Source organism: Leiobunum rupestre, chromosome 8, assembly GCF_980474605.1.
Source record: "Leiobunum rupestre chromosome 8, qqLeiRupe1.1.hap1, whole genome shotgun sequence".
Taxonomy (NCBI): Eukaryota; Metazoa; Arthropoda; class Arachnida; order Opiliones; family Sclerosomatidae; genus Leiobunum; species Leiobunum rupestre.
This window is the reverse complement of record NC_143391.1, coordinates 31,053,051-31,070,028: the sequence shown is the minus strand read 5'-3', so window position 1 is coordinate 31,070,028 and position 16,978 is coordinate 31,053,051. Positions and strand designations below refer to the sequence as shown.

Here is a 16,978-nt window from a genome sequence, read left to right as displayed (position 1 = left end):
CATATAAAATTCATCCAAATTTCAAAATTAGGGACAATGGAGGTAAGTGTGATCAAAATATTTTTTTGGGAGTTTACTTGAAATTACTCTTAAAGGGAATATAACCTCGGGTATTCGGTGTGGAACACCAACGTTTGCAGCTTTGGTCGCTCTTGCCTTTTTCTTTAGAAATGTTTGGCGCCACTGTACAGGGAAATTTGAAAAATTGAAGGGGTCTTCCGTAAAGATTGCTTTGCGGGTTATATTCCCTTTAAATTACAAATAGCACCCTCTTAAGAATTGGTACCATTAATACGGCCATGTATGCTACACAACCACGCAATCAAATATATTATCAATTAAATATTTATATAAATATTAATTATTTAGTTTAACTCTGTTACTGATCACACTTACCCCCAAAATGCGGGGCAAGTGTGATACGGGGGTGGGGTAATTGTGATCACTTGAAATCCTTGACCAATCGCGATGAATTTGCATACAGAGGTTAAAAATTGTGTCCCAATAAAGCCATATTTTTTCGTAGATCTAAAATAATATCTTCGTGTGGTCACACTTACCCCCAAAATGCGGGGCAAGTGTGATAGGGAGGTTAGTTAATTGTGATCTTGAGAAATCCTTGATCAATCGCAATGAAATTGCATTCAGCGGATAAATATGGTGTCCCAATAAAGCTTAATTTTTTTCGTAGCTGTAAAATAATATCTTTGTGTGGTCAAATTTTGAAAGACTTTTTTCAGATTAAATTCTGAAAACCTCAAAATATTAGTAAAAACACAAAATTTTCCAAGCAGGTAAAAGGTTAAGCAGACTACAAAATACCAAAATGTAAAACCGGTTTGTCAGTTAGAAAAAAAATTACAAAACTTTTCTTTTTATAAAATCTCTAAACACGAGTAGAAAAGTATAACATTTTTTCAACTAAAATTTTTAAAAACTAAATTTAATTTAAATTAATATTGAAAATATACAAAATGTGTATAATTATGTATATTTCAATATCTATTCATCAAATATTTGGTTTTAATAATATTTGGGGAAATAATAAGGGGTGATCACACTTACCCCCTGATCACACTTACCTCCATTGACCCTATAGCGTTTTATAGGTACAAATTTCCAAATTATAATATCAAATTCCCCAATTATAAGAAAAAATTTCCTAATCATAGGATCAACATTTCAAAATTAAATGATAAAATTTCAAAATTAAAGGATCAAAATTTCTAAATTATAGAATAAAATTTTCTAAATTATAGCATAAAAATTTCTAAATTATAGCATAAAAATTTCCAATTTATAGGATAATTATAGAACTAAATAACCAATTTACTATGTTCATAATATTTCGAGAAAGTGTGATCAATAAATTTAGTGTTGGCTGAGCAGGACGAGCTTGGAGGAGACATAGTCATAGGCATACCTAACTTTCAAAGAAGGTAGGCCGAGGGGTCGGACATTCTAAGAAATCCCGTACACTTTCCAAGAAATACGAAATCCGGCCTGAATTTCTTAAAAATCTCGAAATCCGGAAATTTTGAAGAAATCTCTAAATCCGGAAGTAAATCCCGAAATCCAGCGATAAATCTTGATATCCGACATTAAATCTTAAAATCCTACGTAAAGTCTTGAAATCCAGCGATAAATCTTGAAATCCGACGATAATTCTGTAAATCTGACGTGAAATCCCGAAATTTGACGTGAAATCTTGAAATCTGACGTGAAATCTTGAAATCCGAGGATAAATATGGAAATCCAATCTTGTAATCCGACGTGCAATCTGGAAATCCGATGTGAAATCTTGAAATCCGACGTGCAATCTGGAAATTCGACGTGAAATCTGAAATACAAAGTTAAATCTTGAAATCTGACGAGAAATCCCGAAATCTGACGTGAAATCCGAGGAGAAATCTTGAAATCCGACATGAAATCTTGAAATCCGACGATAAATCTTGAAATCCAACGAGAAATCCCGAAATCTGACTTAAAATCTTGAAATCCGACGTGAAATCTTGAAATCCGACGTGAAATCTTGAAATCCGACGTTAAATCTTGAAATCCGAGGATAAATCTGGAAATCCGACGATAAATCTTGAAATCCAATGTGAAATCTTGAAATCTGACGATAAATCCCGAATTCTGACGTGCAATCTGGAAATCCGACGATAAATCCCTAAATCTGACGTAAAATCTTGAAATCCGATGTTAAATCTTGCAATCCGAGGATAAATCTTGAAATCCGACGTTAAATCTTGAAATCTGACGAGAAATCCCGAAATCTGACTTAAAATCTGGAAATCCGGCGTGAAATCTTGAAATCCGACGATAATTCCGTAAATCTGACGTGAAATCCCGAAATTCGACGTTAAATCTTGAAATCCGACGTTAAATCTTGAAATCCGAGGATAAATATGCAAATCCGACGATAAATCTTGAAATCCAATGTGAAATCTTGAAATCTGCCGATAAATCCCGAATTCTGACGTGAAATCTGGAAATCCGACGATAAATCCCTAAATCTGACGTAAAATCTTGAAGTCCGACGATAAATCTTGAAATCCGACGTTAAATCTTGAAATCCGACGTTAAATCTTGAAATCCGACGTGAAATCTTGAAATCAGACGTAAAATCTTGAAATACAACTTTAAATCTGGAAATAAGTCGTGAAATCTTGATATCCGAGGAGAAATCTTGAAATCCGACGTGAAATCTGGAAATCCAACGTGAAATCTTGAAATCTGACGAGAAATCCCGAAATCTGACGAGAAATCTTGAAATCCGAGGATAAATCTTGAAATCCGACGTGAAATCTGGAAATCCAACGTGAAATCTTGAAATCTGACGATAAATCCCGAAATCTGACGATAAATCTTGAAATCCGAGGAGAAATCTTGAAATCCGACGTGAAATCTGTATATCTGAAATCTTGAAATTCGGTTGTAAAACAGTTACGTAGCTTATCAATCTAAAGACTCGGGTACGATTCTCGGAAGATCCATTGAAATCTCACTAGTCAAGTCGACTATTGAAAGTTTTAACTAAATATTCATAAATAATGGCGAATATGGCGTAGCATAAATTCATCATTTAACAATCCCATTTTATTTTAAAACAATTGTGATCGACCTAAGTCACGTAACTCAAGTGATAATAAATTCCTGTTTTAATTCTGACGGGTAAAGCCAAATGTTGGCTGTACCTCTTGTTTTTATACCCCCCTTTTTACCCCCACTAGTTAGTGACTACTAAAATAAATTAAGTTAGCAGGCTCACTAGTCAGGCTGACTACTAAAAAAAATATCCTTATGTCGAATCCTGGTCCTGCCTCCTAACAATCACTCTGTCAGAAAGTTTGTTTAATGGTTTAATGGATGACAACTTTTAGGTTGTAAATCAGCCCCTGGTCAAAACTCTGGGGCATATGTTCACGTGCTAGAGTTAGCATTCGCGGTAATTGCCGATAATTAATACGTCACAAAGTATATTTTAAAAACTATTTAAAATATTTTCATTAACAAATAATAAATTAATTTAAAATGTTAAATAACGACTGACATTGTTTTAAAATGTCTTTTTCCTATAATATTATATAATTCTAGACTATACAGGTTGTTTCAAAAAGGGGGGTATAAGCGAAGACCTACGGGTTCTACAGATTATTTTAAGACGAAAACGTTTTATGACATTTTTTCGATTCGGGCCGCCGTTTAGAAGTTACGAGACACTTGCTGTATGGATGACCCCTAATTTTAACGCTAGTTTTAATAAAATAATCAACGTAAATAAATAGTTTCATTCGTGGCTCTCTGCACGCGCCCAAAATAATATTCACGCGCTTCGAAAACTGTTTTGTGCAGGATTATATAATTAGCGAATAAGTAGATAAGTCCATTATGAAAAGGGATAATAAAGCTAAACCCAACAAATTTGAAGAAATTTAAAAACTTACTAATAGCTCGTACCGATAGGTCTTCGAGCGAACAAAAAAAGACGCGAAACTCCGACCAAATAGATCTTCGAGTGAAAAACTAAATTAAATTAAATTAAATAGCCAGAAATTCCAACGGTAGACCGGTTTCGTCCTATTTGTGACTCGTCAGTACCGTGCGGGAAATCTGGCTCGCGACTAAAACACCGAATAGATAAACCACGGCCAACTTTGATCACGCGCTGTTCGCGCTACTACGGCCAACACATTCGTCGAAATTCCGCGAGCAAGGATTTTCCCCCTATAAACTGTACTATAATGTGTAGGAGTTCAGCGCCACGCTCGGTGGTTATATTGTCCCCAATGTAAAAACTATACTAAAAATAATAATCCGCTAGGGGCGCTGACGTCATACACATCTTTTGCTCATAGGTTAACACAGAAACGTCAACGAATGAGATGGCCGCTGTAGCGCGAGAGATGCGCGAGAAATCAAAGTTGGCCGTGGATAAACTAAGCCTAAATATTAAAAATTTCAAAACGAGTTGCGTAGCAACGGAAAGCCGAAATGGGGGAGAGTGGTGAGCAGCGCGTACCCACGCGTGAATTTTTCATTCATATTCAAAGCTGTACGTTTGCGCGCTACTCACAGCGAAATATTATTTGGGCGCGTGCAGAGAGCCACGAATGAAACGATTTATTTACGTTGATTATTTGATTAAAACTAGCGTCTCGTAACTTCTAAACGGCGGCCCGAATCGAAACAATTGGCTACGTTCAGCGGGACTCAGCGGACTCAGCGCTGAGGTCAGCGCTGAGCGTTGAGCTTACTGTACGCTTTTTTTAACTTCCGGTTTCTACGTCATGTTGCTCAACGAAGTCAGCGGTCGGAGGAGCAGGTTTTTCCGTTTCTCATCGGTGTCGTGACGTCATTCGACAAAGTTAAAGGAGGGGTAGCAGACGATATTTTGTTCGTTAAGTCAGCGAGCTATAAATCGTACAACAACTTTTAGATTTTTGTGACGTAGCGTTGATTAAAAGAAGTCAACGATAACTCAGTGGTTTTTCTCCGTTGATAGTTGTTGAACGCAGCCATGTCATAAAACATTTACGTCTTAAAATAATCTGTAGAACCCGTAGGTCTTCACCCTTTTTGAAACACCCTGTATAAATGAAATCTACAACAGTAGCCTCCGAGTGGGCACACAATTGAAAAAAACAATTGTACGCCACTGATCTACATTTTCACAGGCTCCACCTAACGATGGGAAAAAAATCAGTAGGGATCTAAATGAAAACTACATTTAAAATTGTTTGATAAAGAAATGACAATGTAAAATATTTTATTTATTTTATTATTAATAATTAATTATTGGTTACATCTTATAACTGTTGATGTACAAATTAAAATGGTATTTACAATGATAATGAGAAGCTACGCTTATTCTTTGGCTGATTCGTCTTTCTCCTTAGAGGGATTTTCCGTTTCGGGCTGGTGTTCGGGCTGGCGTTCGGGCTGGTGTTCGGGCTGGTGTTCGGGCTGGTTTTGGATTGGAATCCTACGCGTATTGTCCTCCAACTGGCCCGTTTGCTTGGTTTCAGCCCGGATGTTCAAGTAGCCATCCTTGGTCATCTCGCAATTGACGCTGCCCTCGTCCACATTCGCGGGCAACAGAAACTTCTTCCTAATCTGGTGGTACTTGTAAGTGCCGTGCTCAACGTCCTTCTCTTCCTTTTGCGCCTCAACGGTCACGTACCCATCCCGAATCTTGACCACGATCTCTTCCGGTTTGAACTCTGCCGCTCGTACCCGAACGGCGTACTTCTGGTCGTCGTGGCCAGCTTCTCCGGTGGCCACTTGCCCATCGTGTTGTCCTTCCGTCGGTTTCCGTTGGATTTTCAAGGGCGCGTCTTCGAAGCCCCAAGTGGTCATTCGGGAGAGATCGTCCAGTTCCCGGAACATCCTGTCCGGTCGCGTCAGGAGGGACACCTCGTCGAAGACGTCGTCCAGTTGTCGTCGGTACGTCGGGAATGGCTCCAGGAAGACCCGTGGCACCGCGAAAGGTCGGGGTCGTTGAAGACGTTCCAACATATACACGACGTTGGCCAGGTCTTTGCTGAAACCGCGACTCGGTAAGTTCCACCGACCCGGTAACTTGATCAATAATCCGCGTAGAAGCATGATGTCGAATCACTGTTTATAAATAAATTGAACTCGAATATCGTTTCTCGGAGCGGTCAACCTGCTTCGACCTAGAACTAGTAAATATAACGATTCCGTCGCGGCCCGGCTTTTATATACTACAAAGTTCCGATGACGAGATTTCTCTGGATGTTTCGCGATCGATCGAGGCGGCCGTAGAGAGAATGTTCCCGACGCGCCAACATTCAAAGGGACGAGGGCTTATGGAGACGAACACTTTGTCGGTGCGCATAAATATAATTACAATAATCACATTTATTTAGCTGGGAAATGAAGACAGGAAAATAATAATAATTCCTAATAAAAAAGGTTAAAATAGAAACTTTTTAATATAAGAACCAATGTTGAACAAAGTTAAATCTTTATTTGAATTTGATAATTTCAAAAAGTATTTTCTTTTTGAACTATTGGATTGATTTCGTTTTTAATAATCCCAAAATTATAACTATTGTTTGACAATTTTATAAACTTCACCTGAACAATAATTTTAAAATATTTGAATCCGATGGTGCTTTTGCTCAAATTTATTCAAAATAAGGTACAAATATCAATTTTATAAGGAATTATAAAAAATAAAAACTTAAATGTACGCCGAAATCCGACAAAAACCACCTCAAATTCCCAAAAAAAGGACACCTATAATTGTGAAAATCGTCTTAACAACCCAAATTTTGATCAAACGCCAAAATTAAAAAATTAATAAATCATTTTGATTACGATTAAATCATTTTGATTACGATTGAATCATTTTGATTACGATTAAATCATTTTGATTACGATTAAACATTTTGATTACGAATAAATCATTTTAGCTAGGATTAAATCATTTTGATTACGATTAAACATTTTGACTACGATTAAATCATTTTGATTACGATTAAACATTTTGATTACGATTAAATCATTTTGATTCCGATTAAATCATTTTAGCTACAATTAAATCATTTTAATTACGATTTAATCATTTTGATTAGGATTAAATCATTTTAGCTACGATTAAATCATTTTAGCTACGATTAAATCATTTTAGCTAGGATTAAATCATTTTAGCTACGATTAAATCATTTTAGCTAGGATTAAATCATTTTAGCTACGATTAAATCATTTTGATTACGATTAAATCATTTTAGCTACGATTAAATCATTTTAGCTAGGATTAAATCATTTTAGCTACGATTAAATCATTTTAGCTACGATTAAATCATTTTAGATACGATTAAATCATTTTAGCTAGGATTAAATCATTTTAGCTACGATTAAATCATTTTGATTACGATTAAATCATTTCAATTCCGATTAAATTATTTCCATTCCGATTAAATTATTTTAATTACGATTTAACAATTCAAATTTCTATTTAATTTAACCTCCCCGTATTTTTTGGTAAAGGTCCCTGCCACGCGAAAACCATTATTTTAAAATGACTAAAAATCAATTTAACTATTTTAAGTATATCAGCAACGAGTTTTTTTAATAAATATTTTTATATGGAAAAATTACACTTTCCATGTTTTCCATGATTGAGGGGCTCTAAATTAATCGTTATTAAGCTGTAGTCCCTTTAAATATAGAACTTTATTACCAGGGTTTCTAGCGGGACGACCTGTTTTTCTGGAGCTTTCGAAGCCTAGAAAATTCTAGTGACTCCGGGAAGTTTCACTACGAATATAAAAGCCGCGCGTTTCAACAAAGCGGCATGAATCAAGAGCTGCCTCGAGAAAAGTTATCAGCTATACGGATAAAACTTGAAACGATATTTTGAAGTGTTATAAATTAAACCTTGAACTTGTACAAATAATTCAACATGGTTTTCTATTTAATGGACAACGGATCAGCCTGTTACCATCCTTTACTGATGGACCTGATTGGCTCTCGGCAAATTAGACCCCAAACCGTATGCAAATTGTCACCCTCCAGACTCCAGGAACGAGAAATATTCGACCAGGAGATACTATTGAATGCCTTGGGGGAATTATCCCACCTAATCAACAACCGTGTCGAGACATCGAAGCCCGATGAAGAATCTCAGAGTCGCCGACAACGCGTCGATTCGATTCAAACGGAGACGCTGGGCTGGAACCGGGATGGCCAAGATTTCCAAGTGCAAGTCGACGCCCAACATTTCAAGCCCGAGAGCATCGCGGTCAAAGTTCGCGAGGGATACGTCACCCTGGAAGCCCGGGAAGAGGAGGAGAGCGAAAAGGAAGGCACTTACTACTTCCGGCGGCTGAACCGGAAATTCCGACTTCCGGAGTCCGTCGATCCCGACACGGTGACTTGCGAGATGACCAGCCAAGGACTCTTAACCATCAAAGCGACGGCGAAGTCGCCCGCAGTCGAAAACGAACGGATAATCCCAGTCGAAAACGATAAATCGGAAATAGACTTAATGGTCGAAGGTTAATTTATGGGTTGAACATTCCTTTATATCATGACGTTACTTTTTGAATACCATTATTTATTCACATTATTGTTCCTGACATATTCGAGTACTAATAATCTTTTGTAAATTAATAAATTTCTGCTTTATTGATTTATTTTTCATATTATTACATTATGTAAGTTCTTGATTACAGTTAAATATATTTAAAAAATTAAAGGGGTCTTAGAAAATTAATCAATATCATTTCCTTCAAATTAATCGTTGTTATACAATTTATAGTTTAACATTAAATCTAACAGATGGCGATAGCTTCTTCATATTGAGTACTGATCCAAAATTAATAAAATAAAATAAATTAATTAAATTTTCAATAAATTCTTCTAAATTATGTTAAAAAAATTCGTACCCGTTCGTAAATAAAATTTAAAAAAATTAATTACAAAATCAGTGAAAACCAATATACAATTTTATGACCACTTTCGCGCTAGATGGCAGTCCATCCCTAGTATTTGTAAGGCGTTAATTTCAAACCTCTAAATTTTATAAACCTAGCTGACTTTAACACGCCCGGGCGAAAATTCATATCTTAATCCCACTATCATAAAGTAAATATAGAAAATAAATGATAAGGACAAGGAAAGTTAAGCTATCTTCAATGAAACAGGTCAGGATATCCAATAAAAAAAAGGATAAAAGGCGCATGCTCGAAACCTTCGACGAAAACTGTAAAAGTGATGATGAAATCGAGGAGCAATCGTCGTGGACGAAAGACAATCACGTGATCCAAGATCAACGAACGGGATTCATTTCACATTTGGTCATTGGCAGCCCGAAAAACGCAGTTTCATCATCAATTGAAAGGGGGTGACAATTCGTAAATCCCCCCCCCCATTCGGATAAGAAGAGATTAAAAGAGAGAGAGAGAGAGTACGGGGAAAGTGAACTTTAACACTGCCAGTCTGGCTGCTCAGTCAATTAAAGAGTCCTATCACGCCACATACATTTAATTATCAAAGAATACTACATCGCTGAAATGGCGTAGATATAAAAGAATCTAGATTTAAAGTACGATGTCTTAACGAATTTCACGTTTTATCCACTAGGCGCGTTTTTGATTGACTTTTAGGATGAAAAATCAGTTGGAGCTTATTAAAAATTCGAACGCGTGGGTGTTTTCCTCCTAGTTTAGTTGGAAAATGATTTGTTTGAAAGAGTGTTGTCGTCTGATACGATTTTGAAAACTTGTAACGTCACAGCAGCTGTAGTGTTAATTCTGGCCGCCATGACAGTTACCGTTTTTTATCAATAGGGAAATTACAATGGTGACGTCGCAGGGTTTCAGACGACAACACTTTATTGCACTGCAAAGAAATGTAGATGTGGATGATTGTGAAATGAGGATTTGAATTTAAATTACCGCTAAAGTATTACCTCCATGTTTCAAAACCCTTTGTACTCCCTTTCAGATTGTATAACTGTAAGATGATCATATTTCCAGTTACCTACCGCCTCCTCTATTACTAATAAACTAATATTTTCGGTCAGAGCAACTCACTTATGTATGCCACGCCATCTGTACGCTGGTAAAATAAGTTAAAGGTACACACCAGCGTTTGATAATTTAAAGAAATGTAAAGTAGACGTTATAAAATATTTGATAATTAATAAAACCCTAGTGAGGATCTTGAACACCTACCAAAAAAGGTTTTATTTTTCGTTAGGCTTAAAGGGCCACACCGGCGTTTGAATTTCACTTGTTTAACGCGCTAATAGGCGTCTCAATAAAAACAGATCAGCGAGACCCCAAGGAGTAATAGCACTGAGAGCCTAGAATATAAAGCTAGGTTTTATTTAGTTCTTGTCTCTTGGTTTTGAAGCGGTGCCGAAAATAAGACCACATTTTAGGAGGTAAAAGTTATATAAAAGTTAAAAAAAGATAAAATTTTACCTTTATATCATATAAAATTTATCATTTACTTCGACCAGGACGAACACGTGTGCAAAGGCTTGTCTCTTTTGTGAAAGCATTGTGAAAGTGAAACGCAAAATCTATTTTACAAGTCGGCTAAGTTGGTTGGTTACCGGTTGAATTGGCAACCCTGTTACCGCCCGACCGAAAATATTTTAGATCAGTGTTACCACGTGTAAATTCGGGCCGAATTTTTCAAATGCCGGTGTGGCCCTTTAAGCAACATACTGATTAAAGATAATATTTTAGACATTTTTCTTTACACTTTTTGGACAGTGCATAAACACGCTAAGTTGAGTTAATCTTTTCAATTTACATAAAGTCATGTAGCGGCCAACGCGAGAAGCTCTTGAATTGCTAGATTTTAGTCTGCTAAGAACACTTTTGCGTTTTATAATAGCAAACTGTCTGATATTGCGTGGCTTTATGTAAATTTGGTAAGCCCAAAAGGTTTATTGTTGAAATATTAAGAAACAAGGCGAAATGAATGGTAGAAAACATTCTGGTTTATATAATTTATTTGGCGTCTATTTAATGCGTTATAAACATGTACACTAGAATACTACGAAAATTGTTATCTTTGTTCCTTTAAAGATATTGAATGGAGAGGGGGGGGGGTATCCGGGAATTTTGATGGAAGTCAAAGCTCGAGAATTACTTTAGCTGGAAAAAAAAAGTTTTTTTTTGCGATTAGAGTCGAATTTTGTACGACTCGGATATTTTTAATTCACATTGATAAGCACGTGCGAAAACGCTGATTTTTATTGAATACGCGGCCTGATCTTTTACCGGTAGATAATGGCGAATTTATTTCGAACAACATGACGCGCATTGCGAGGGAGAAATTTTTAAGCGTCATAAAAATATTTTGTCATTTATCTAAATATTCACCAGTGTATTATGAAACCCGGTGACGCAAAATTTAATTACTCACTAACGATTACAAACAATAATGGTTATTAATAGAAATAATTTCAGATGTCGCTACGATCTGTGAAATGTTAACCAATCTCGATATCGGTTTTCTTTACACTGGAAAAAGTAAAAAAAAATTATGATATTTTGGGCACAGTTTAGTTGATAAATATATGAATGTAGCAGTTGCGTAGCTATAAATTCCTCAAGTGGGGTCATACTATGTACAAGCCGAGGAGTCCGACATTTTAACATTTTGTGCACGGCATTTTATATCTCAAAGTGATTTCAGAAATCAGAAATTGATTTTGAGATTTCAGAGCGCGATTTTCGTGTTGATTTCTGTTTGTACCCATACGCTCCTCTACTTTTCTTAGCCCACTTTAAATTACCCAGAAATACTATATTGATTATTTTATTTAAAATGTGCTGGCCGCAATCAGTGTCAATCATCATCTTCTACCCTCGTTTTACCTCAAGGTTCGTAAAAATGCTCGCCGCACTGGTTTCACCTGCTAGGTGTAAATTTAGGTGGTTGCAAAAATAAACGCGTAACAATTGTACCGGTAAATCAGACACAAAGCCAAATATTTTGCAATTGGGATTCAAAAAAGTCTTCCAGGTGTTCAATACAAACGCGCAATCTGACGGGGAAATTACCGTGGTGCATCTACGCGTACTGTAACACAACGTTGATGGTTTATGACGCACGTCTCAAATATAGCTAAAGCAGCGACATTCTATTACCGGGACTGATAAATGAATTGAGTCGCCTATGCTAATACCTTTCTCCTTATTTGTCCAAAAGTCTGGCAGCGCTGTAAATTTGTATCGTGTTGAACGGGGGAGTCGATGTAAACAAACAAAATAGCGGAGCCGAGGGTTAAATAGAAACGCTAGTTTGAGTTTGAGTTTCCGTATATAGAGTGAAGGTACCTGCAGTAGCGTAGCCAGGATCATTGAGTTGGGAATATTAATCTAGAGATCCAATCAAATCTGCTCCCCGCGAAACAAGTTTTTGAAAATTACGAATGTGCCGCCTGCTCTTAAATGACGAGAAAACGTTATCATATGACCCATGGCGCCATCCATTATTTTTGAAAAAATATATTTTTGCCGGAAAACGCGTCTTATTTGAACGAACCATTGAGAGATAGACGGCGCCACGTGTAGAATGATAAAGTTTGATCGTCATTTGGGAGCAGACGGCAGTATTCTTTTTTCGCGAAATACTGAAATCCGACGTTTTGATTGGACCTCTAGATTAATATTCCCAACTCAATGGCCAGGACTTGGTTTTGGGGAGGGCACACAATGAAAAAAAGTAAAACAAGAAATAAAAAAATTGTACAGTGCGTTTCGCCACTGGCAGCTAGGAGAAACAAACACCGCACTGCCCACACAAGGAGAACGCAACCCGTTAAAAGTCGTCGATTTTCTCGCGTACAATTTTCATCGGTTAGACGCTTTAGCGCCTGCTGCCGTCGAAGGGGAAAAATCTGAAATTGTCTTCCCCCTTTCCGTAAAACGTTCAGCGTAAAGGCTGGTCCAATGAATTTTGTACACAACACTGCGTTAGCGTGTTTAAAGGCTAGCCGCGTTCTCCTTGTGTTTGTTGCTCCTAGCTGACAGTTACGTTTGTAAAGCTAACTAATTTTTATTTTCCAATTTCTAAACACGCTGTCGAAAACGTGACGTTATTGTTTGTTTTCATCGACTCCCTTTGACTCTGAATGCGCGAAAAATGATGCGCTGAAAACAAAGACATTTATGGCGCCATTTACTCGAGGCAGTCTCTCGTCCTGCTAAAGTGCTAATAGAACATCCGTATTTAAAGGGAATATATCCTTATCAGGGAAACCCAAGCTTACGCCAATACTCAATCGTGGCGCTACAGTCTAGAACGTAGGATAAAATTAAAAATCCTGCTGCAAAGTTTACAGAAGTATACATTACATAAGCAACAGGATTTTCTAGAACATTCTAGACTGACGCGCCACGTGTGCGTATTGACGGAAGCTTCACCTACCCTGTTACGGTTGTATACTCCCTTAAATATAGAAAACGCGTAAAAACAACGAATATTGGAAACAGTCTACGCGTTATACTCACAATTTTCAGTTGCGGATTAAGAAAAGCAAAATATCTAGTACATTTGGCGGAAAGATACTAGCACGAATTTCCGGTAAATCGGTGGCGGAAATTTCGATTTTCACCTATTTTCTGTTGTATTCCTAAAGGTTTCTACGCCGTGTTATATTAATCCATTTTAGAAATGGCCATTGCGTAAATTTCAAAGTAATCATTAAATATTTATTGTACATTATTATTTTTAATCTTCATTATAGCGTAATTTTATTATTTTATTTTACCGGAAATTCGTGCTAGTATATTTCCGCCAAATGAACTAGATATTTTGCCTTCTTAACCTGCAACTGACGAGTACCCAGAAATGATTTAAAGTCTGCTAGAAAGTTCGGGTAAAAAATTAATTCAAAACTTCAAAGTTTTTCTGTAGGTTATGTGAGCTAGGTGGCGCGCAATACCACTACGTCCGAATTCCTAGATATTCCGCGAACTGAAAATAAATAGAGAAATTTTCTTCTAACACGCGTTTTGTTAATTATTTTTATATTTTCTAACTTGTTAGTTGTTACCCAACATCCTTTTAAGTATTAACTATAGGGACAAGGCAGTTGGGGGAGGTAGAACGTCACTACGCTCTATCTCACACTCCTGAAAATCCACCCACTGGGGGAAAAGCGCGCGAAATTAGCTATAACGGTACGATGTCGTGACGTTTCCCTCCCTCAAAATGGCGTCAAGTGCCTTGTCCCTATAGTAGGCTATTTTAAATATTTCCTAATTATTCGACTACACGAATAGAACTCGTCGATTAATCAAGTAACCGGACGATTTTTCTAACTGTTTGGATACCCGAACGGATTTTTCTGACTACTTGACTACTCGAACAAGGGAAAGTTGGAAGTAATCGAATACTGGACAACCTAAAATAACTCGGGAACTATGACAGAGGTTATTTTAACTTAACTCTGGTTTGGAAGGTTAAATAAAAAGTCGTTCTTATTTGAAAATATATAAAATAGTTTAATAGGTAATGGTTGATTTTATGGGAGAGCTTATTTTTTCGAACTTGGTTCTCTACGAAGTTTTTCTCCAAAAATCTCCGCCTTCAATTTCGAGCGTCTTCTCAGGCCCACCTGTAATTTGATTTTACCCTCCAGGTCTACTTCCCAATTTTTCCACTCTTATTGTTCGGGTCCGGGTAACGGGCTTTTCTTGGAATCGGGGCTCTGCTAGAAAACGTTTTTGGGGTTTTTACACAAACGCTTGCTTCCGAACCAAATTCGACACGGTTACAACAAACAAAAAAACACTTGTTACAAAAATATATTTTTCCTTTTTTGTTTCGACACATTTTGAAAGGTTTACCCCCATTTCGCCCAAAATAGTTCTCCCAATTCCAATTTCTCCCAATTCCCATTTCTCCCAATCCCATTTCTCTCAATCCTATTTGTCCCAATCCCATTTGTACCAAAATAGTTATCCCAAATCCCATTTGTCCCAAAATAGTTATCCCAAATCCCATTTGTCCCAAAATTACACTTGGTATAAACATGAATCTAAGTTTTATTTTAATATGCAAGTACATCAAATTTTGCCCATTTTATTTTACATCGAATCCCCATTTTATCGCTTCGAGGAATTCTTCTGGGGTTTTGGATCCTAACCTAACCTAACCTAACCTAACGCCAAGTCAATTCACATATTCACAAAACGGTAAACTTACTTTGTTTACCGATTCCAAATAATGATTGGGAGAAAGGGGAATCCATATTTTTGGGAATATTGATCGTTGGGAGAAATGGGAATCAATTTTTTTGGGAAACTTGATCGTTGGGAAAAATGGGTATACATATTTTTGGGTTAAATGAACTCCGGTTCGGAGAAATGGAATTGGGACAAATGGGACACCATGTTTTTGGGAGAACTGATAACTTTGGGAGAAGGTAAAATTGGGTTAAATGAGAACATACCATTTTGAAACACCTAAGTTCCAACACAACCCAACTCGATCAAAATATTACCCGATTCGACTACCCGATGAAAAATTTATTAATACTCGACTAACCCCTACTCGCACAGCCCTATTAACTGCTCATAAAGAAGACTGTTAATTTAAGGTTCTTTCAATCGCCCCAAGCTTCTATTAAACCAAGAATGTATTTATTTATACTCAGGGAGAATTAATATGTCGAGATTATTTTTAACGTTTCCCCAATTCCACCCGTTGGGGCCCCCGGTATTCTCCTCCGCTTTAATAAAATCAAATAATACTGCAATCTCATTGGTTCTTAAAAATTACGTTTTTCGACGCGATTAACGCTGCTGCGAGGACGCAAAAAATAAGACCCCCTCCTTTCCCCCCCCCCCCCCTTAGCGTGACGGGGTTAGGCCGTTAGGGCCTCAACGTGTCCACCGATAGTCTCGACATATTCATTCTCCCTGAGTATAAATAAATACATTCTTGATTAAACCTAGTGGCTGAAATTTTAAATTCGTTGTTCCACAATAATTAGTTGAAGAACATTGTTATGACAAGGATCTGGAAAATGTCACGCTTACGCGTATCTTCCATAAAAAAATTTACAAAATTAAGCTTTGTGATAAAATAAATTTTCTCCGTATCTCCGTCTGGCGTCTAGACTAGTACCAGAGAACAGTAATGTGTACGGATTTTGCACAATGAAGTTTATTTGTCACCCCTAATTGTTAGCATCTTTTAGTAAAGCCCGTCTTGGTCAAGGATAAGAGTAATTGTCGATAAGGGAACTCAAATTTATCGCGTCACTTTCGCGTAATTTACGAGCGAAAGGTATATGACCGGCGCACTCGTAACCAACCAATCACCGGCCCTCTCCCCGCTATGACGTAACCATTTCGCAATCGATAAAATTACTAACAATCAAGTGTTTACTAGCCGAAAAAATACGAAAATAATGGGAAACATAATTGCAGTATTGGTGGAGTATGTTTTTGGTAACGCAGGGTACCCGAAACAGACACTCTTTGTTGGACAATACTAAATTAAATCCTCCTAATTAAAAATATAAACCCAAAAACCTATATGTTTAAGCTGAAAATCTAAAATAACTTAACCGGAAAACCTGAATAATAATAATCCGCTAGGCTAATACCCAAGGCACCACCTTAGGCCTAAGTTATCGAGCGACTTTTAAAGCCTTTAATTCGGGTGGCCGGGTTACAACGCGTAGGAGGGTGGTGGAAAGCCCTGCAAGCCACGTGAGCCAACAGCTCCCTAATCCCTATTACCGTTAACCAGCGTTGCCCTATATAGTACAATGTTAAAATTATAGGACACCAAAATTTCGTGACAAATTTATAGATTTTTCCTATAATTATAGGACGTCTGGCAACGCTGCCGTTAACCTCAACAAGTTTTTATGGAAGGGGAAACCGAAGAGCTCGGGGGAAAACCCCTTAACGCGGAAACCTAGCCAATCTTACAAACCATAACTTGTAAATCTAATTTCAGC

The 16,978-nt window shown here is 37.1% G+C and overlaps 2 protein-coding genes across 2 annotated transcripts; one reads left to right on the top strand and one right to left on the bottom strand.

Moving 5' to 3' along the window:
• Positions 1-5,322: 5,322 nt before the first annotated feature.
• Positions 5,323-6,257, bottom strand: LOC149933160 (body wall muscle protein HR-29-like). Its single transcript, XM_090156267.1, has one exon. It carries the CDS (start codon positions 6,109-6,111, stop codon positions 5,371-5,373), a length of 741 nt encoding a protein of 246 aa, XP_090012393.1. The 5' UTR covers positions 6,112-6,257; the 3' UTR covers positions 5,323-5,370.
• A 1,579-nt stretch (positions 6,258-7,836) lies between these two features.
• Positions 7,837-8,617, top strand: LOC149933159 (protein lethal(2)essential for life-like). The gene has a single exon (XM_090156090.1). The coding sequence runs from the start codon at positions 7,937-7,939 to the stop codon at positions 8,534-8,536; it is 600 nt and encodes a 199-aa protein (XP_090012216.1). The 5' UTR covers positions 7,837-7,936; the 3' UTR covers positions 8,537-8,617.
• The last annotated feature ends 8,361 nt before the right edge of the window (positions 8,618-16,978 follow it).